Source organism: Leopardus geoffroyi, chromosome A3 (assembly GCF_018350155.1).
Source record: "Leopardus geoffroyi isolate Oge1 chromosome A3, O.geoffroyi_Oge1_pat1.0, whole genome shotgun sequence".
In the NCBI taxonomy this organism is placed as follows: Eukaryota; Metazoa; Chordata; class Mammalia; order Carnivora; family Felidae; genus Leopardus; species Leopardus geoffroyi.
This window is the reverse complement of record NC_059336.1, coordinates 51,909,237-51,931,480: the sequence shown is the minus strand read 5'-3', so window position 1 is coordinate 51,931,480 and position 22,244 is coordinate 51,909,237. Positions and strand designations below refer to the sequence as shown.

Genomic DNA, 22,244 nt, shown 5'->3' with positions numbered 1-22,244 from the left:
TTAATACTGATTATTGACATGCATATCTTTATACTATTTTCTGTAAAGTTCTTCCTCCTGGTCCCTTCAGATCAGTGGTTTTCAACTTTTGACTTCATACTCGAATTTCCTGGGAGATCTTTTCTTTTATAAATGCCTGTTACATTGGGCTTTGGCATTGGTATTTTACAAAAGCTCCTGTGTGATTCTAATAATGTACCCAACATTAGGAACCATTGCTTTAGAGGAATTTTGAAATTTTCTCCCATACCTCTCAAGGGTTTTTGGGGGTAATTAAACCTTTTTCTCTGCTTGGGAGTTCCTGAACCAGTTATTTTTGAGCCCCAAACCTATGTATCATCCCAGATCTTTGGTTATTATTCTGAGAAAGCCTCCACACAACCTGAGGTTGTGCTTTTCTAGTTTTCAAAGCATTCTTTTGCAATATTCAAGTTTTTTTTTCTCCCTATTAAGTTGGGCTTAGAGTTATTGTTATAGATATTTATTTTGTGCTTTCTTCAAGGTGCTGAGTTACTTTTTAAACGATCTGTGATATTTTTGCTTTCTTAAACATTTCTAGTACTGGATATAGAGTTTTTTAACACGATTTTAACAGCAAGCAATGAAGTGTTAAGAGGTGTTTCTTTCCTCTAAGGTAGGCTAAGCCATCTCGGTTGAGATGGGGATGAAGAAGTCATTTTCATCTTCTCCAAAGTGTGAGGGAGAGTAACGTTCTTTTTTTTCTCTGCATGGGAACCAGGGAGCTCGTCAGCCCCAACAGGCTAGTGCCTGTTAAAGGATAGTTGGGAGTCCGTGAGCTTCTCCCAGTGCTACCATCTATCACCTGGCCAAGAAATCTAAGCTGCAACTCTAGTTACTTCAGGGAGAAGTTGAGGTAGAGAAGTTTATAAACATGTGTTTATGCTGCTTTGGCTACTTTGGAAGTAGCAAATTTGGCCTCTGAGAGGATATTTTTAGATTCAAAAGTTACTTTTCTAATTTGATAAAATGTTCTATGAAATAACCTACCTTTGGAGCTAAGTGTTCAAAATTCCAAGGTATGTACTTTTAAAACACTACTTCATTACTGAAAGTTCTTTTGTAGTTTAGTATCAAATTTTCCGAAAGCTCTGATGATCTTATCTTTGTATCTCAAAGCACAAACAGTACTAAAGGTACAGTGTGCTTGCTCCTGGAGTTGAACTTGCTAGAATAATTTGCACCATGTTTACTAAAAGTATATGTCATATCATTAGAAATTATAGGGATTGATAAAGTAATGGGAGGGGGGTTAAAAGCTTATAAAATTAGATGCCACTATTTAAATATCCTAATTTATTCATCAGATAAAAATTTCCAGTGGGCAAATACTGGAGCAGCTGTGTTCGGAACACAGTCAACCAGTAAAGTTGGTGAAGATGAAGATGGTAGTGATGAAGAAGTAGTTCACAATGAAGATATCCATTTTGAACCAATAGTGTCATTACCAGAGGTAAATATTAAAGAATGGAACTCTTACTAACAATGTCACATTTTAAGTTTAAAACTTGACATAGCCTAGCTTTGACTTACAGAACTAGCTTTGTTTACATTTCTTCAGAATATTTACAATTTCAAATGGAAGCTCTTTATTACATATTATATATATATATGTAAATCCTACATGAAACTGTTGGGAAGAACTAAATTTTTTCATAGGTCTTTAGAATATCACATTTGTTTTCATAACAAAATTCAGGTGGTAAAAAAGTATCCAGTCTCATACTTGGCAAAAATCCTTTCAATAAAAAGTAAACCACATTTTCTGGACAGGAATGTTGTTTTAGGCAAATTACTTGGTCAGTTTTCAACCACAATGGTTAATATTTCTTTTGAAGAATACTTTTTGAAACCTTTACTGTCCTATAAAAGAATGTATTACTTTCCAGAAGGAGGAAGAATACTACATAAGGGAAAAATGTTCAATGACAAATCAGGTCTTTACTGCTCCATCCAAATCAGATGTATTCGTAGCTCTTGGATATTACTATTTATCTTGATACTATAGTTCAAATTCTGTTAATGTCATTACAAAGACAATGTCATGAGGAATTTGGATGTTTGGAATTTGTCATGGAATATGTCAAAAGCAGGAGCTTATTTATCTACTGCCATAGGTAGAAGTAAAATCTGGAGAAGAAGATGAAGAAATTTTATTTAAAGAGAGAGCCAAACTTTATAGATGGGATCGAGATGTTAGTCAGTGGAAGGAGCGAGGTGTTGGAGATATAAAGATACTGTGGCATACAATGAAGAATTACTATCGGATCCTAATGAGAAGAGACCAGGTTTTTAAAGTGTGTGCAAACCATGTTATCACCAAAACAATGGAATTAAAACCCTTGAATGTTTCAAACAATGCTTTAGTTTGGACTGCCTCAGATTATGCTGGTGAGTACATTCAATGCTACTTCTCACTTTTTGAATTTTTTTTTTTTTTAAGTTTATTTTGAGAGAGGGAAAGCACAAGCGGGTGGGGGGCAGAGAGAGAGGGAGAGAGAGAATCACAAGCAGGTTCCCCACTGACAGTGTGGAGCCTGAAGTGCGGCTCGAACTCAACGAACCGTGAAATCATGACCTGAGCTGAAACCAGGAGTCGGAAGTTTAACCGACTGGGCCACCCAGGTGCCCCCACTTTTTGAACTTTTTAAAAATACATAAAAAATACATAAGACAATTGTAACAGTGATTTTAATATTAAGGTCACTGTTTTGTTTTGTTGTTGTTGAACAGATGGAGAAGCCAAAGTGGAGCAGCTTGCAGTGAGATTTAAAACTAAAGAAATGGCTGAGTCTTTTAAGAAAAAATTTGAAGAATGTCAACAGAATTTATTGAAACTCCAGAAAGGACAAGTATCACTGACAGCAGAGTTATCGAAGGAGACAAATCCTGTGGTGTTTTTTGATGTTTGTGCAGATGATGAACCCCTTGGACGTATAACCATGGAGTTATTTTCAAACATTGTTCCTCATACTGCCGAGAACTTCAGAGCACTCTGCACTGGAGAGAAAGGCTTTGGCTTCAAAAACTCCATTTTTCACAGAGTAATTCCAGATTTTGTTTGCCAAGTAAGTATTTAATTGTATGTCACAACTGAAGTCTAGAAAAGCGAACCACACTAACTTAGGAAATTTGAGTGTTTCTCTTAAGTTTTTAAAGATTTCTTTAGCTTTTCTGTACATTAGTTGTTGTCACTACCCAATTTCCTTTCCCCACAAAAACTTTCAACCTGAAGTAGTTCAAATTTCTAATATCTTGAAACCTGCTGGAAATTGAAGATGGAAAAAAGACATTTTCATTTTTGTCTTTCAAAATTTTCTTATTTTTAAGAACTATGTTTCTTAGTTTTCAAACCACATTCTCAAAGTTGGGTGTTTAGAATTTATCCTGTAGTGGTAGTTCTGTGTGTATTTTAATATTTTATTCAGGATTCCTATTAACTGAGATGTTTTTTCAGGGGGGAGATATCACCAAACATGATGGTACAGGAGGACGGTCCATCTATGGAGATAAATTTGAAGATGAAAATTTTGATGTCAAACATACTGGGCCTGGCTTACTATCAATGGCCAATCGAGGCCAGAACACCAATAATTCTCAATTTTATATAACACTGAAAAAAGCAGAACATTTGGACTGTAAGCATGTAGTATTTGGGTTTGTTAAGGATGGCATGGATACTGTGAAAAAGATCGAATCATTTGGCTCTCCTAAAGGGTCTGTTAGTCGAAGAATTAGTATCACAGAATGTGGACAGATATAAAATCATTGTTTTTCATAGTAAGTTTTACCTGTATAAACAGTTGAATTGAAGCTTAGCTGTTACGACAATATGGTAATTATGTTCAGCTTTTGAAAATGGACGTTTCCAATGTACAAATGTAAAATTGCAGCTTATAGCTGTTGTCACTTTTTAATGTGTTATAATTGACCTTGCATGGTGTGAAATAAAAGTTTAAACACTGGTGTAAATCAGGTGTACTTGTGTTTATGTACTCCTGACATATCTGTATTAAAATGGAATAATATTAATCTTGTTAAAAGCAATAGACCTTCTCAAACTATTGAAGGATTATGATATATGCAATTTAATTTTACCTTTTAAGATATTGGACTTCCTGCATGGATAAACTTACCATTCGAATAAGGGACCACAACTTGGATAATTTTTATTTTAGATTTGAAATATATTTGGTAATTTTAACTGTTGGTGTGCTCATTTATGCATTGAGGCTCACTTTTGAATGGGTAAAGCCACAGAGGGTAGAGACTTAACCAAAGTGCTCTTCTATAATCCTTGCACCTCCTGTATAGTTAAATTAACTTTTAAGTAGAGTACCTTCTTTTCTTAAAATGATATGTAGTTTCCTGTGCCCTTTCAAAGGTATTAAATTAATTTTTACATTTTAAACAAGTTAAGTATGTCCTTAGTTTTTATTTTTTTTAACTTTCCTGTCATCTTTCTACTACCTCAAACTGCAGCTTGGTTCTGATAGAACTTGAATTTTTCCTTGCAGTTATTGTGATAAAGTATGACTATTTTAAAAAGGTCTATACCATGTTCTTTGGTTAAAGATTTGCTTTATACTAGATTGTTGCAGTACTTTTCTCTGGTGAATTTTGTAGCAAAAATAAAGTGACAATTGTTAACAGCCATGACATTTAAAAAATTTATTACTTGTGCATCTAGTTGTTTGTTCATTCTAGAGCCAAAGTGAGGAGGACAGTTAAAGTTCTGTAAACTCAGACTGCCATATAATCTCCAGAGCTCCCAAAGGAAGTGATTTCTGTTCAAGTTTGATACACACTGAACATTTATTTGGAATAAATGTTCCAAATTTATTCCATTGGAATAAATGTTATTTTGGCTAATGACAAAAGTTAGGCAAACTGCTTAAAAGGCGGCGGGGTGGGGGTTGGGGAAAGGTATTCTCATCAGCCTATTCAATATAGAACTACAAAGAATCTAGTTAGAGCACAAAATTTTGTGTATTCCAGTTACCAATAGTGACCTTCCTATACCCTCCTGTGTTCTTCCCAGTGAAATAATTTCATTTTGTTTAGTGAAAGACAGTGGGAGTTTATTCCATTATTTGGGGATTTGGAAATAGTCTATCATAATACTCGTTCAACCACCAAAGGAGGAAGGGATGTCATGTGTGGTGTGTATGTAATGAGTGATGAAATACCATCACTAAATTCACTTGGCCACAAAGCCAGATAACGGAAATAAACCTACTCCAGTGTATCAGTTGAACTTAACCTGAACCTTAAAGACAACTATGGATGACATATATGCACATTTAATATTAAGAACTGGCTTCTTTGGAGACCTATCTAAGTAATATAAGTTGACATAAAGTGTGTTGTTTTGAGCTGGAACCCTTTGACATTTTAGAATAAATTCCAAGTGAAGGCAAGTGTGCTTTAGAGATTATAGAAACCAGTTTTACACTATCTACTGTGCTATCATAAAGCATTAAAACAATGTATTAAGCTTTAAAAGCTAATAATACTTGGACCAAAAATTTGATTAAATGACATGTAAACTGACTTCCAGAATTAGTATTCCAAAAATGCTTACAAGTGGCTTGGGACATTAATGAGAAGGGACTGATTTCTCTTTATTTAATTGCTAATGCAGTATAAATCCACACTGAGATGTACTCTCCCCCCCCTCCCCCCCAACTGGTTCGATTTTATATTGTCTCATTAAAAATCTGCTTAAAATAGAATATAAAAATGTTCATTATTTGTACACTAATATTTGATGGTAGAGAGTATTGGTTTAAATAATTTTCAGATAATACTTTAGTAAGATGATCTTGTAAAACTTTAGCATTTGAAAAACTAAAGATAATCCAGAGAATCTAGGATTTGTTAGTCCAGACATGCTGTTGAACATCTATCTATCTATCTATCTATCTATCTATCTATCTATCAGCTAGCTATTTTAGAGAGAGAGAACCCAAGCAGGCTACGCAAAGCCTGATGAGAGACTCAAACCACCAGATCATAACCTGAGCCAAAATCCAGAGTTGGATGCTTAACTGACTGAGCCATCCTGGCACCCTGAAAGCGGTATCTCCTTACCTGACGCCATGGTGGGGGTGGTGCCTGAGGCCAAGGCTGAGTTCCCTCTCTTGAGGGGCCACATCAGCTAAGGTGTAACTGCTGTGAACAACCCTGTTTTCTTTGGTGCCTTGGATACGAGGGAGGAAAACTTAAGTAACAAAATTGTAGGACAAGACAAAACACCATCAGTCAAAATAACAGTGGTGAAGGAATTAGTCATTAAAATACTCGGCAGGAAAAACATTTGTACCGTCAGGACGTTTTTAACATAGTACAGAGAGCCAGACCAAGGGGCCCTAACACGCGCGCCTCTGTCGCTGTCGCCTGCGGCGGAGCGTGGGTCCCACCGTAGTGAAAGCGCCCCGGGCCGGGTCGAACTGCGAGCGCTTCGGCGTAGCTGTTGACCCCCGAGAGGCGGAGCGTGCCGTGCGTCATGACGCAGTTCCGTTGCGCGAGCTCCGCCCCTGCGCGTCCGGCCGCGGTGGGTTTGAACGCTGTTCCCGGGGAAACAACGGCGGACTTGGTGCACCATGGAACCGAGGGTAGTGAAGCCGCCGGGGCAGGATTTGGTAGTAGAGCGTCTGAAAAGCCTCTACGGACTAGGGGGCAGGCTCCTCGCCGAGGTGAGGCTTCGCCCTTAACTCGGCCTTGTCCCTGGGCCCGCGGGCCGGTTTCTGTCGGTGTGAAGCGGCCTGCCGGGCAGCTGCGCCAGAGGCCTCGGGGCCGCCGTTCAGAAGGACCCTGGGGGAGGGAGCCACTCTCCGGGGCTCGAGCAGCTCCGCCGGAACCAGGGTTAGCGAAAGGTAGCTGCGGGGGCAGAAGTCATTTGTGGCCACAGATGCTCCATACGTGGGAAAAACACATTTTATATAAAAAAATTCTTCACTGTAAATTCTTGAAGGTTTATGTTACTACAGGCATAGCATGACCCTGTTGAAAGTGTATCTGAACTTTTATTTCCAGTGACTTGAGCGGAGTTCGAAAAGCGATTTTAATTTATTTAAAAACTTTCCTATTTTGAAAAAAAATTCCAAATTTAAAGTTGCAGGAATATACAAGGAACTCTTGAGCACTTCGCATGGATTTGCCATTGGTTAACATTTCGCCACATTTGCGTTACTATTATCTTCGTATTTTTGACTCCCTACACACATTTTTTTCCTTTCAACTAAGGATAATTTGCCGGTGCTGTGACACTTTTACCCCCAAATATAAATACTTACATGTATTTTCTAGGAATAAGAATATTCTCTTATATTTGCAGTAACAAATTGAGGAAGCTGACCATTTATACAATAATATGTAACATATAGTTAGTATTCAGATTTCACCAATTATCTCAATAATGTCCTTTATACATTTTTTTTCCTCTGGTGCAGATACAGTCTAAAGATGAGCATTGCATTTGGTTTTTTTTTTTTTTTGTTTGTTTGTTTTTTTTAATCTGGAACAGGTTCTTAAGCCCATGTCTTTTACAATGTTGATATTTTATTTTTTTTTTTTAGTGAGAGAGACCGGGAGCTGGAGAGTGGGCAGAGGGAGAGTCTTAAGCAGGCTCCAAGCTCAGTGTGGAGCCCAACACCAGGCTTGATCCCTGGGATCATGACTTGAGTGGAAATCAAGAGTAGGTTGCTCAACCAACTGAGCCACCCAGGCATCCCTAATGTTGCTATTTTTGAAGAGTACAGGATAACTGTGTATTGGACTGTCACTTAACTGGAGTTTCTCTGATGGCTGTTCCTCGTGACTATCTGGTTATGCATTTTTGGCAGGAATACTACAGGGAGTGATGTGTGGGTTGCGCTTGTTCATTAGGAGACTTGCAATGTTGCTTTGTCCTGTTATTCCGGATATTAATTTTAACCAGTTGGTTAAGGTAGTGTCTACAAGATTTGTCCACTCTAACCTTTGTAATTAACCCTTGTACTTAGTACATAATTGGTGGGGAACTCTTTTTTGAGACTGTAGATTGATTCTTAATATACAAATTAAATATATCTTTTTTTTTTTAAGTATGATTTTTCAAATTTTGATCAGGCTAAATGGAAGAGAAGATCTCTAACCTCCCCAGGTAAGCTGATAGAGTATTTTGTATACTTGGGGGTTTTAACAAATTTAATTTAAGAGAAAACATTAAAAAAAAAATGTTTAGATTTAAGACTAAGTGCCAGATATCTTGTGATATTAAGCTTTCTTCAATCGGGTAACAAACTAATAGTAACCAAGATTTTGTGGGTAAATGTAAGATGTCTTTAAATCAAATTGAATTAATTTTTTTGGTGTTTCAATTACAATTTTTTTTTTTTTTTTTTTTTTGCCTTTAGAGATTGGGTAAAGTATATTGGGTAAAGAAAACTGCTTTGTTTTTAAGGCGTAGACTTTCCAAGTTACTGAGGTAATTGTTGCACTGGAAGAATTTATCAAATATACTTGATAAAGATAATTATATTGTGGGATTGGGTGCATTGGAACATTATGTGGCAATCTGGAAGTAATGTATAACTAACCATTAGTCTTTTGATTTGTTGATACTTCTTTGGTGATGTTTTTACGAGTAAGTACAATTGTTGAATTTTGAGGTGATTGCAACAAAAACAGTATCTTTAAAAGTTTTGTCAGAGTAGATTAGAGAATTTCATTTTTTTCCAAGTTTATTTCATTTTGAAATTTTGTAAACACTCTTGAAACATTTCTTCAGTGTGAAAAAAAGACCCAGTTATTACTGAGTCTAGTATCTAAAAAATATCTTAAAATTGTATTTTAGTTTGAAATTTAGCCTAAAATTTCCAACTTTCTAAAATGTAACAAAAAGTATAGCTCATTTAATTTCTGATGGGGTAAAAATGCATATTAGACAAAGGTGCATACATTTAAAAATATTTATAGGGATTCCTGGTTGGCTCAGTCAGTAGGGCATGTGACTCCCAATCTTGGGGTTGTAAGTCTGAGCCTCACATTGGCTGTGGAGATTACTTAAAAATAAAACCTTAAGGAAAAAAAAATTCTAAATTTCTTATCAGAGAAGCTCTCTTTGCCTTTTAGTCTCTGAATTTGGATACAGGCTAACAGTCTGTTAAATGTTGAATGTTTAAAATATATAAAATTAAAAAATAAAATGTTTAATGTTTGAGACTGATGAAATATGATTAGGTAGGAAGAAGGCTGAATTCTGAATTTTAATCTTTCCACTTGCTGGTTCTGTTACTTAGATAACTTCACTAACTTCTCTGGTCCTTAAACTTACCACCATTTGAATAGGGTTAAAGGCACCAATTCTGCTTACTTCAGAGTAAGCTAGCTGTTGCTAGGATCAAATAAGGTAATAAATGAAAGAGCATTTTGTAATCAGTAAAGTGCCATATTAATACAAGGCTTGATGCTTGTTTTCTGAAGTTTGCGTTACAGAGATATACACATAAGAAATCATTAGATAATTTTGCCATCTTACCTTAGAAGCCTAGAATGAGATTAGTATCTGATCTTAGTAATCTCTGCTTTTTTCTGTTTTGTTAACAGATGATTTGGATATCTTCTCATCTGGTGATAAAGTTGGTTCAACGTTAAGATGTTATTCCGATGAAAGAAACCATTGCACAACACCACTTTGTAGTTCATTCAAACAGTTAAATGTGAATTGGTAAAGTACCCTGAATCCTTACTGTTGCTATCCCCTCAGTGTCTAAAAAACTGGGAGATTAAAGAGTGGTTTGTTTATGTCTTTGCCTTTTTTTTTTTTTTTTTTTTTTTTAGGAAGTAACAAGCAGTCTGGAGCTTGCTGACTGGTTATAGAGACTGATTTATTTTTACTGAGATCTTTGTTATAAAAGCATGAACCTAGCATTCATTACATTTGGTAGTATAATGGAAAGTTATTTACACAGTACAAAACGTGAAGTTATTTTTATGGTTATTCATCCAGGACCCAAATGAACACCATATTCCCTTTCTTTCTTTCTTTCCTTTTTTTTTTTTAAGGATGTAGGATAAAAATGAATGCAGGTTTGTTGGGCAGTGATGTTTAACGCCACATTCATTGTCTACTAGGGTGGTAAGCTATATTTTAGGTAGTTGAGAGAAAGAGATGGAAGAAACCAGTCTGGTGAGTTGGTAACTACAAAATATGCATGATAGAGTGTTGGTCTGTGAGGGGTAAATAGTTTTGTAGAGGAGATTTTACTATGTGAGTGAAATCAATATAAAAACAGTGGAAGCTAAGAAGAAATAAAGTTCTAAGTTAGGTGTTATTAAAAGCCAGAAATACATGGCAGAAGAAAGTGCTGTGGGTATCAACATTTTCAAATAATGTTAAACCATAAAGATGTATACATACACAAAATGAAATGTTGAGATAATTGTGGGGAGAGGAAGAGTTAACTGTGCCTAAAATATACATATAATATTAATGTAATTCATATTTGAGAGCTTGAATATTTTATATAATTGCTTCTTTCTCTGCTTAAATGATTTAATCCATATGAAGCACTTAGAACGGTGTCTAGTACATAGAAAAGCACTCAAAGTGCTATTACTGTTGTTATTACTGTTTAATTTGGCATTCACAAAGTAGCATTGTTAATCTAGATTTAAGATTTGGACATGAGGTAGATTGAATATAGAGTAAGGAAAGTAAAAAATTGTTTTCAGATTATGAATTTCTGGAAATTATTTTCTTATATTTAACTGATAGTTTTGTCATTTTTTGTTTTTATAAATAATCTGGGTATAATTTCCAGTTATAATTTGAAGGCTTTGAACTATGAAAGTTTTTATAACATTAGACAGTTTTTTCACAATCCTTAATTATTATCTAATCTGGAATTATAGTACTGTCCAGCACAAGTAGCCACAAGCCACATGAGGCTATTGAGTACTTGAAATGCTGTAAGTACAAAATACACACCGGATTTCAAAGATGGATAAAGAATGCAAAATATCTTAATAATTTTTATATTGATTATATGTTAAAATAATCTTTTAGATATACTGGGTTAAATATAACACATAGTTAAAATGTTATGTCTTTTTATGTTTTTAGTATCACTACTAGGGAATTTTAAGTTATCTTATGTGATTGACTTATATTCCTTTGAATAGCACTGCTCTACAAATTTCAACTTTGAGATCATCTTTTTGGAGAAAACACCAGAGATTCCAGTTCTGCTTTACCTTACTAGTTATGTCACCTGTCCATTATTTAAATTCTTTAGGGTTTGGTTTCTTCCTGTTAGACATTACATTTTTTTAGCTAAAATTATAGCTGACATTACCTGTTATAGTGACCTCACAGAAATATTAGGAAACAAAGGAAAGAGATGGGCAGTTGTAGAACATTCTATAGGTATATGTTATTTTAAATTGTGCCCATTTGAATATGTAGAAAGATGTTTGTAGTGAGTTTTTAGACCATTGGCTATTATTTTTCATATTTTTATGTTTTCCACTTTAAAATGTTTACTTGTTACTTTTTTTTCAATTTTTGTGCTGTTAATATTTGGAAAGCACTTTTATCTTTTTTAAATACTGTAGAAAACTTCCAGAATGCTGTGATAGAATTTTTTATTTTTAAAGCCTAGATGATGAACTGGATTCTTTTCAAGATTTGAAGCAAAAAGAAGCAAAAGAAGACTTAATTGAAAATGATTATGGAGTTAGTACCTCCAAGATAACCAAGCAGTCTTTTAAAGACATAGAAAAAGGTAAAAGATGTACTCATTTTAGAACAGTCATTTCTTTCATTTTTTTTTTTTTTAATGTTTTATTTATTTTTGAGGGAGAGAGGGAGAGAGCACGAGCCAGGGAGGGATAGAGAGAGAGGGAAACACAGAATCCGAAGCAGACTCCAGGCTCTGATCTGTCAGCTATCCACCTGTGAGATCATGCTCTGAGCCAAAGTTGGACACTCAACCAACTGAGCCATCCAGGTGCCCCTAGGACAGTCATTTAAAAAGTAGCTTTGTTAAGTAGAGCACATAAAGCTTATCCTGTAGTAATAACACTGGTTCTCTGTATATTTCTGTGATCTTGCATTTGTGTAAGCCATGAGGCAGTAATTGCGCTTATTGTTAAACTAAAGATGAGAAAGATAAACTTCATTATTTTCCAGTAGTATTCCCATACTCTCAAAACTTACCAAAATAATTAACATACTGTGTAGTATTGATTTTAGGAGTAGAATTTAGTGATTCATCACTTATACACAACACCTAGTGGCCATCTCAACAAGTGCCCTCCTTAGTACACATTATTTAGCACAACCCCTTGCCCCACCTCCCCTCCAGCAACTCTTAGTTTCATCTGTGTATTTAAGAGTCTCTTATGGTTTGCCGCCTTCTCGTTTTTATCTTATTTTTCCTTCCCTTCCCCTATGCGCATCTGTTTTGTTTCTTAAATTCCACACGAGTGAAATCATAACGATATTTATCTTTCTCTGACTGGTAATTCTCTTAGCATAATATACTCTAGTTTCATCCACATTGTTGCAAATGGCAAGGTTTCATTCTTTTAGATCACTGAGTAGTATTCCATTAGATAGATAGATAGTTATAATCTGTATATATAGATATAATCTTCTTTATCCATTCATCAGTCGATGGACATTTGGGCTATTTCCATAATTTGACTCTTGTTGATAGTGCTGTTATAAACATTGAGATTCATGTGCTTCTTTGAATCAGCATTCCTGTATCCTTTGAATAAATACCTAGTAGTGCAATTGCTTGGTCATAGGGTAGTTCTGTTTTAATTTTTCTTTTTTTTCAGTGTATGAAGTTTATTGTCAAATTGGTTTCCATACAACACCCAGTGCTCATCCCAAAAGGTGCCTTCCTCAATACCCATCACCGACCCTCCCCTCCCTCCCACCCCCCATCAACCCTCAGTTTGTTCTCGGTTTTTAAGAGTCTCTTATGCTTTGGCTCTCCCACTCCAACCTCTTTTTTTTTTTTTTTTTTTTCCTTCCTCTCCCCCATAGGTTTCTGTTAAGTTTCTGAGGATCCACATAAGAGTGAAAACATATGGTATCTGTCTTTCTCTGTATGGCTTATTTCACTTAGCATCACACTCTCCAGTTCCATCCACGTTGCTACAAAGGGCCATATTTCATTCTTTCTCATTGCCACGTAGTACTCCATTGTGTATATAAACCACAATTTCTTTATCCATTCATCAGTTGATGGACATTTAGGCTCTTTCCATAATTTGGCTATTGAGAGTGCTGCTATAAACATTAGGGTACAAGCGCCCCTATGCATCAGTACTCCTGTATCCCTTGGGTAAATTCCTAGCAGTGCCATTGCTGGGTCATAGGGTAGGTCTATTTTTAATTTTTTGAGGAACTTCACACTGTTTTCCAGAGTGGCTGTACCAATTTGCATTCCCACCAACAGTGCAAGAGGGTTCCCGTTTCTCCACATCCTCGCCAGCATCTATAGTCTCCTAATTTGTTCATTTTGGCCTCTCTGACTGGTGTGAGGTGATATCTGGGTGTGGTTTTGATTTGTATTTCCCTGATGAGGAACGACTTTGAGCATCTTTTCATGTGCCTGTTGGCCATCCGGATGTCTTCTTTAGAGAAGTGTCTATTCATATTTTCTGCCCATTTCTTCACTGGGTTATTTGTTTTTCGGGTGTGGAGTTTGGTGAGCTCTTTATAGATTTTGGATACTAGCCCTTTGTCCGATATGTCATTTGCAAATATCTTTTCCCATTCCGTTGGTTGCCTTTTAGTTTTGTTGGTTGTTTCCTTTGCTGTGCAGAAGCTTTTTATCTTCATAAGGTCCCAGTAATTCACTTTTGCTTTTAATTCCCTTGCCTTTGGGGATGTGTCAAGTAAGAGATTGCTACGGCTGAGGTCAGAGAGGTCTTTTCCTGCTTTCTTCTCTAGGGTTTTGATGGTTTCCTGTCTCACATTCAGGTCCTTTATCCATTTTGAGTTTATTTTTGTGAATGGTGTGAGAAAGTGGTCTAGTTTCAACCTTCTGCATGTTGCTGTCCAGTTCTCCCAGCACCATTTGTTAAAGAGACTGCCTTTTCTGCATTGGATGTTCTTTCCTGCTTTGTCAAAGATGAGTTGGCCATGCTTTTGTGGGTCTAGTTCTGGGGTTTGTATTCTATTCCATTGGTCTATGTGTCTGTTTTTGTGCCAATACCATGCTGTCTTGATGATGACAGCTTTGTAGTAGAGGCTAAAGTCTGGGATTGTGATGCCTCCTGCTTTGGTCTTCTTCTTCAAAATGACTTTGGCTATCTGAGGCCTTTTGTGGTTCCATATGAATTTTAGGATTGCTTGTTCTAGTTTCGAGAAGAATGTTGGTGCAATTTTGATTGGGATTGCATTGAACGTGTAGATAGCTTTGGGTAGTATTGACATTTTGACAATATTTATTCTTCCAATCCATGAGCACGGAATGTTTTTCCATTCCTTTATATCTTCTTCAATTTCCTTCATAAGCTTTCTGTAGTTTTCAGCATACTGATCTTTTACATCTTTGGTTAGATTTATCCCCAGGTATTTTATGCTTCTTGGTGTAATTGTGAATGGGATCAGTTTCTTTATTTGTCTTTCTGTTGCTTCATTGTTAGTGTATAAGAATGCAACTGATTTCTGTACATTGATTTTGTATCCTGCAACTTTGCTGAATTCATGTATCAGTTCTAGCAGACTTCTGGTGGGTTTTCCATGTATAATGAAAATCCGTCAGATTTTCCATGTATAATATCATGTCATCTGCAAAAAGTGAAAGCTTGACTTCATCTTTGCCAATTTTGATGCCTTTGATTTCCTTTTGTTGTCTGATTGCTTATGCTAGCACTTCCAATGCTATGTTAAACAACAGCGGTGAGAGTGGACATCCCTGTTGTGTTCCTGATCTCAGGGAAAAAGCTCTGAGTTTTTCCCCATTGAGGATGATGTTAGCTGTGGGCTTTTCATAAATGGCTTTTATGATGTTTAAGTATGTTTCTTCTATCCTGACTTTCTGAAGGGTTTTTATTAAGAAGGTTGCTGAATTTGTCAAATGCCTTTTCTGCATCAATTGACAGGATCATATTGTTCTTTTATTAATGTGATGTATCACGTTGATTGATTTGCAAATGTTGAACCAGCCCTGCAGCCCAGGAATGAATCCCACTTGATCATGGTGAATAATTCTTTTTATATGCTGTTGAATTCGATTTGCTAGTATCTTATTGAGAATTTTTGCATCCATATTCATCAGGGATATTGGCCTGTAGTTCTCTTTTTTTACTGGGTCTGTGTCTGGTTTAGGAATCAAAGTAATACTGGCTTCATAGAATGAGTCTGGAAGTTTTCCTTCCCTTTCTATTTCTTGGAATAGCTTGAGAAGGATAGGTATTATCTCTGCTTTAAACGTCTGGTAGAACTCCCCTGGGAAGCCATCTGGTCCTGGACTCTTATTTGTTGGGAGATTTTTGATGACTGATTGAATTTCTTCACTGGTTATGGGTCTGTTCAAGTTTTCTATTTCCTCCTGATTGAGTTTTGGAAGCGTGTGGGTGTTTAGGAATTTGTCCATTTCTTCCAGGTTGTCCAGTTTGTTGCCATATAATTTTTCATAGTATTCCCTGATAATTGCTTGTATCTCTGAGGGATTGGTTGTAATAATTCCATTTTCATGCATGATTTTATCTATTTGGGTCATCTCCCTTTTCTTTTTGAGAAGCCTGGCTAGAGGTTTATCAGTTTTGTTTATTTTTTCAAAAAACCAACTCTTGGTTTCGTTGATCTGCTCTACAGTTTTTTTAGATTCTATATTGTTTATTTCTGCTCTGATCTTTATTATTTCTCTTCTTTTGCTGGATTTAGGCTGTCTTTGCTGTTCTGCTTCTGTTTCCTTTAGGTGTGCTGTTAGATTTTGTATTTGGGATTTTTCTTGTTTCTTGAGATAGGCCTGGATTGCAATGTATTTTCCTCTCAGGACTGCCTTTGCTGCATCCCAAAGCGTCTGGATTGTTGTGTTTTCATTTTCTTTTGTTTCCATATATTTTTTAATTTCTTCTATGATTGCCTGATTGACCCATTCATTCTTTAGTAGGGTATTCTTTAACCTCCATGCTTTTGGAGGTTTTCCAGACTTTTTCCTGTGGTTGATTTCAAGCTTCATTGCATTGTGGTCTGAAAGTATGCATGGTATGATCTCAATTCTTGTATACTTATGAAGGGCTGTTTTGTGACCCAGTGTATGATCTATCTTGGAGTATGTTGCATGTGCACTCGAGAAGAAAGTATATTCTGTTGCTTTGGGATGCAGAGTTCTAAATATATCTGTCAAGTTCAACTGATCCAATGTATCATTCAGGGCCCTTGTTTCTTTATTGACTGTGTGTCTAGATGATCTATCCATTGCTGTAAGTGGAGTGTTAAAGTCCCCTGCAATTACCACATTCTTATCAATAAGGTTGCTTATGTTTGTGACTAATTGTTTTATATATTTGGGGGCTTCCGTATTGGTGCATAGACATTTATAATTGTTAGCTCTTCCTGATGGATAGACCCTGTAATTATTATATAATGCCCTTCTTCATCTCCTGTTACAGTCTTTAATTTAAAGTCTAGTTTGTCTGATATAAGTATGGCTACTCCAACTTTCTTTTGACTTCCAGGAGCAAGATAGTTCTCCATCCCCTCACTCTCAATCTGAAGGTGTCCTTGGGTCTAAAACGAGTCTCTTGTAGACAGCAAATAGATGGGTCTTGTTTTCTTATCCATTCTGATACCCTATGTCTTTTGGTTGGTGCATTTAATCCATTTACATTCAGTGTTATTATAGAAAGATACGGGTTTAGCGTCATTGTGATGTCTGCATATTTTATGCTTGTAGTGATGTCTCTGGTACTTTGTCTCACAGGATCCCCCTTAGGATCTCTTGTAGGGCTGGTTTAGTGGTGACGAATTCCTTCAGTTTTTGTTTGGGAAGACCTTTATCTCTCTTTCTATTCTAAATGACAGATTTGCTGGATAAAGGATTCTCGGCTTCATATTTTTTCTGGTCATCACATTGAAGATCTCCTGCCATTCTTTTCTGGCCTGCCAAGTTTCAGAAGAGTGATCAGTCACAAGTCTTATAGGTCTCCCTTTATATGTCAGGGCACGTTTATCCCTTGCTGCTTTCAGAATTTTCTCTTTATCCTTGTATTTTGCCAGTTTCACTATGATATGTCATGCAGAAGATCGATTCAAGTTACGTCTGAAGGGAGTTCTCTCTGCCTCTTGGATTTCAATGCCTTTTTCCTTTCCCAGATCCGGGAAGTTCTCAGCTATTATTTCTTCAAGTACACCTTCAGCACCTTTCCCTCTTGCTTCTTCTGGAATACCAATTATGCGTAGATTATTTCTCTTTAGTGCATCACTTAGTTCTCTAATTTTCCCCTCATACTCCTGGATTTTTTTCTCTCTTTTTCTCAGCTTCTTGTTTTGTCATAATTTTATCTTCTAGTTCACCTATTCTGTCCTCTGCCTCTTCAATCTGAGCCGTGGTCGTTTCCATTCTATTTCGCAATTCGTTTATAGCATTTTTTACTTCCTCCTGACTATTCCTTAGTCCCTTGATCCCTGTAGCAATAGATTTTCTGCTGTCCTCTATGCTGTTTTCAAGCCCAGCGATTAATTTCATGACTATTATTCTAAATTCACTTTCTGTTACATTGTTTAAATTTGATCAGTTCGTTAGCTATTGTTATGTCCTGGAGATTCTTTTGAGGGGAATTCTTCCATTTTGTCATTTTGTATAGTCCCTGGAATGGTGCGGACCTGCAGGGCACTTCCCCTGTGCTGTCTTGAATAACTTGTGTTTGTGGGTGGGGCAGCAGTCAGACCTGATGTCTGCCCCCAGCCCACCGCTGGGGCCACAGTCAGACTGGTGTGTACCTTCTCTTCCCCTCTCCTGAGGGCAGGATTCACTGTGGGGTGGCGTGGCCTGTCTGGGCTACTTGCACACTGCCAGGCTTGTGGTGCTGGGGATCTGGCGTATTAGCTGGGGTGGATAGGCAAGGTGCATGGTGGCGGGAGTGGCAGGCTCAGCTAGCTTCTCCTCCTTCTCCTTCGGTGATCTGCTTCAGGAGGGGCCCTGTGGCACCGGGAGGGAGTCAGACCCACTGCTTGAGGAATGGATCTGCAGAAGCACAGCGTTCGGTGTTTGCGTGGTGCAAGCAAGTTCCCTGGCAGGAATTGGTTCCCTTTGGGATTTTGGCTGGGGGATAGGCGAGGGAGATGATGCTGGCGAGCGCCTTTGTTCCCAGCCAAGCTGAGCTCTGTCGTCCGGGGCTCAGCAACTCTCCCTCCCGTTTTCCTTCAGCCTTCCCACTCTCTGAGTAGAGCTGTTAACTTATAACCTTCCAGATGTTAAGTCCCGCTTGCTGTCTGAACACACACCGTCTGGCCCCTCCACTTTTGCCAGCCAGACTTGTGGTCTCTGCTTGGCCGGCGGGCTGCCCCTCCCCCCTGGCTCCCTCCCGCCAGTCCGTGTAGGGCACACCGCCTCTCCGCCCTTCCTACCCTCTTCCGTGGGCCTCTCGTCTGCGCTTGGCTCCAAAGACTCCATTCTGCTAGTCTTCTGACGGTTTTCTGGGTTATTTAGGCAGGTGTAGGTGGAATCTAAGTGACCAGCAGGATGCGGTGAGCCCAGCATCCTCCTATGCTGCCATCTTCCCCTCTGTTTTAAATTTTTTGAGGAACCTCCATACAGTTTTCAACTCAGTACTTTTTATAATTTCTTGTTTTTTTTTTTTCATAGCAGTATTTGTTAGGAAGTCAGTAAATATTGTGGTAGATTTGAGTAATCCCTTAATATTTTAAGACTACTGCAGATTGCTTAAGGTACGACTTCTTCAGGCACTTGTTTAATAACTCTCTCTGTACATGGCTGCATGTCATAGTTTTGTCAGGATTTCAGGGCACCCAGAGATGGCTTCCTCTTGGCTGCAAGACTTTTAGAGCACTGTTCCCTCTCTGATAGCCTCCGTGCATCTCTTCTGGGCATAATACATTGTCTGTACGCAACACACACTCATTTCTCCCTTCCTGCTCTTTGTCATCCTCTTTGTTCCATTCATCTCAGTTTGAGGAAAATGAAAAATAATTATGCCTGGACTTGTGTTTCTGGCTACATGGTGGATTTTCCCCCTGAAAAACAATTGAAAATATAGGATAATGTAAAAAAAAAAAAATAAAGGGTGAATATATTTAAAAGTTAACATAATTAAGGAATATTTAAGCTACTGATTGTGAGCTGGGAATCTAGAAAGGCAAGCAGCACACTGAAAGTGTCTTTCACTTTAAGGGTGTTTGCTGGACTGAGTGAAGTGAAACTTTTTCTTTGTAAAAATTCATGTAATTTTTATTTTGGCTCCCTAGGATCTGTCCAAGATGGGGAGTAAAATAGGAGACCCCCTTCTTAAACCTGGCGTTCTGGGAGTAAAATAGGAGGCCCCCTTCTTAAAACTGGTGTTCTCAGGAAGGCTAATGCAAGTTAAAACCACAGCTTTCAGTATTAACAGAAAATAAACTCTGACAATACAGTGTTGGCAAAGAAATGAAGCAAGAGGAACTTGCTCATCCACTGCTGTTGGGAGAGTAAATTAGTATAACCACTTTGGGAAGCATTTTGGCATCACTAGCACAATTGAACATGTACATGTACCCTGTGATCCAGCATTGTTGCTGTTAGTCATATACCCTAGGTAAACTCTTGAATGCGTGTAACAGGAGCCATGTGCATAGAGCATCTATGTAGACAAACAGCTCACGTATCAACCTATAGTAGAATGTTGGCATATAAAAATATAAAACAAAATGAAGTAGTGAAGATTTTGACCTGATTCTGTCATTAACATAGGAACATATTTAAACGAGGTTATAGAAATTACATAATTGCATCATTAAATGATTACAGATATTATATAAAGTTTAAAACAGGCAAAACAATAGGCAAAACAAATCTTAAAATTTTTTTTACCCAAGTAGTAAAAATTTAAAAAGTAAAGCAATGGTTAATGCTATATTTGGCTTAGTAGTTAATTTGGTTTAAGGGAGAGAAGGGAATATGATCGGGGGCTTCTGAGGTAATTTTCCATTTCTTGGCCTAGGCAGTTAATACATGAATGTTTTCATGCACTTTGAAATCAATTTTGAAATAATTTCAGACTTACAAAAAAGTTGCAAAAAGAGCAAAGAGCATCTGTAAGACCTTTACACAGATCTTCTAAATGTTAACATTTTATCACATTTATTGTATAATTCTTTCTCTCTGCAAGTCTCTACTTGGAGTCTTCTTTTTTTGTTTTGTTTTGTTGTTTTTGAGAGAGAGCATGAGTGGGGAGGAGGGACAAGGGAGAGAGCGACAGAATCCCAAGCAGGGTCCATGCTTAGCATGGAGGCTGACACACGGCTCGATCTCGCGACCATGAGATCACAACCTGGGCCAAAATCAAGAGTCAGGTGCTCAGCCGACTGAGTCACCCAGGCAGCCCAATACTTGGAGACTTTTTAACAATACTGTAATTCACATTTAAAGTAACTTTCTGAAGATTACTCTGAAATACTTAAAACTGTAAATTAATAAGCTTGATAATTTTTTTTACCAGTTGCCCAGCCAACTAATTTGGCCGCAAATTCAAGAAATTGGACTGAATGTTGTAGTGATGCAAGTGACTGTCCTCTGAGACGTGTTAGCTATCCGACATCTAAAGTACCAAACAAGCAGAGAATACTTCCATATCAGATTAATCAGATATATGATGAATTATTTCAAATACATCAGAAACTGCAGGTAAGAACTCAAAACTGAATTTAGAATTCAGATGTATTTATGTTCTAAATACCAAACATTTATAAAATTTGAATAGAGTATGTCATTTAAATTATTTTAGGTAAGTCTGTTGAGATACGGTGAGAAGGGACAAATTTATTACAATTATTGAAGGGAAATTTTATAGCTGAGGGAAAAATGTAAATGGTGTTTTTATGAATAGGTATATTTCTTGGATTTCAGGCTGTCTGGTGTTTTATGTTTATTTCTTTATTTCCATCCCATCCTTGCTTCTGAAATAAAACAATATCTGCTGGTAAAATGTGCTTTTTCTTTTCTTTTTTTTTTTTTTTTTTTAGTTTATTTATTTATTTAAAGAGAGAGAGAGAGAGAGAGAGAGAACCAGCAGGGGAGGGGCAGAGAGAGAGAGAGAGGATCCGAAGCAGGTTCTGTGCTGACAGCAGAGAGCCCGGTGTGGGGCTTGAACTCACAAACTGTGAGATCATGACCTAAGCTGAAGTCGGATGCTTAACTGACTGAGCCACCCAGGTGCCCTTAGAAAGTGCTTTTTGAAGTAGTGTTCCTGATGCATTGTTTTAAATACCTATACATAAGAAGTTCTCTTGTCACTTCTCACCAGAATTCAGTTCAGAACATTGATATTTTGTCTTTGGGATTTTTTTATTTCTAAAAGATGTAATTCATATATTTATCAAGTGTCCACTAGGTGGGAGTACAGAAGGAAGCAAAAGTATGTATAATACACAATTCCTGACTGAAACTGTTCTAGCTGGAATTGTACATATGTTTGCATACAATGAAATGGTTACAACATTTTTTTAAAAACTAGTATTAAAAAAAGAACAACCCAGTATCTCATTTTGTCCAAATAATTCAGATTATAATTACTATAGCGTTTCAGAAAAATTATTTTTGCCTGAAATCACTGGAGAAAAGCTCAAGGAGGGTCTAAAGTTGACTGAGAAAAAATTTAGAGAGGAGGTGGGAAGGCCATTCCAGGTGGCAAGGAGTTGGAGGGGAGAAGTTTTGGGAAAGGAGTGATTTGTCAGACTGAGTTTATCAGCCTGTCTGAAGAAATAACAGCCAGGCTAGCTGTTACAGGCTTTTTTAAAATGTGCTTTGTTTTTTTAAAGAGAACTATTTATTTATTTATTCATGTCTTTGTTTATTTTTAATGTTTGTTTACATCTGAGAGAGAGGGAGAGACAGAGCGCAAGCGGCTGAGGGGCAGAGAGAGGGAGACAGAATCTGAAGCAGGCTCCAGGCTCTGAGCTGTCAGCACAAAGCCGGATGTGGGGCTTGAACTCACGAATGGTGAAGTCATGCCCTCAGCTGAAGTCAGACACTTAACTGACTAAGCCACCCAGG

At 37.2% G+C, this 22,244-nt stretch overlaps 2 protein-coding genes across 12 annotated transcripts in view; both read left to right on the top strand.

Annotated features, from left to right (window-relative positions):
* The window catches only part of RANBP2 (RAN binding protein 2), an 82,263-nt gene extending 77,571 nt beyond the window's left edge, over positions 1 to 4,692 (top strand). For all 5 annotated transcript variants that reach the window (XM_045443738.1, XM_045443737.1, XM_045443740.1 and 2 more), the window contains 4 exons: positions 1,326 to 1,471; positions 2,136 to 2,409; positions 2,752 to 3,086; positions 3,476 to 4,692. In XM_045443738.1, the coding sequence (XP_045299694.1) occupies positions 1,326 to 1,471; positions 2,136 to 2,409; positions 2,752 to 3,086; positions 3,476 to 3,781 (1,061 nt within the window). In that variant the 3' untranslated portion in view covers positions 3,782 to 4,692. The remainder of the gene's footprint in view (positions 1 to 1,325; positions 1,472 to 2,135; positions 2,410 to 2,751; positions 3,087 to 3,475) is intronic.
* A 1,847-nt stretch (positions 4,693 to 6,539) lies between these two features.
* Positions 6,540 to 22,244, top strand: part of CCDC138 (coiled-coil domain containing 138) — a 138,132-nt gene continuing 122,427 nt past the window's right edge. For 5 of the 7 annotated variants that reach the window (XM_045443730.1, XM_045443734.1, XM_045443735.1 and 2 more), the window contains exons 1-5: positions 6,552 to 6,716; positions 8,107 to 8,164; positions 9,610 to 9,730; positions 11,662 to 11,789; positions 20,692 to 20,876. In XM_045443730.1, coding sequence (XP_045299686.1) covers positions 6,624 to 6,716; positions 8,107 to 8,164; positions 9,610 to 9,730; positions 11,662 to 11,789; positions 20,692 to 20,876 — 585 coding nt within the window. In that variant the 5' untranslated portion in view covers positions 6,552 to 6,623. Of the gene's footprint in view, positions 6,717 to 8,106; positions 8,165 to 9,609; positions 9,731 to 11,661; positions 11,790 to 20,691; positions 20,877 to 22,244 lie in introns of all 7 variants that reach the window. The other 2 variants (XM_045443732.1, XM_045443733.1) reach the window with 2 other exon arrangements.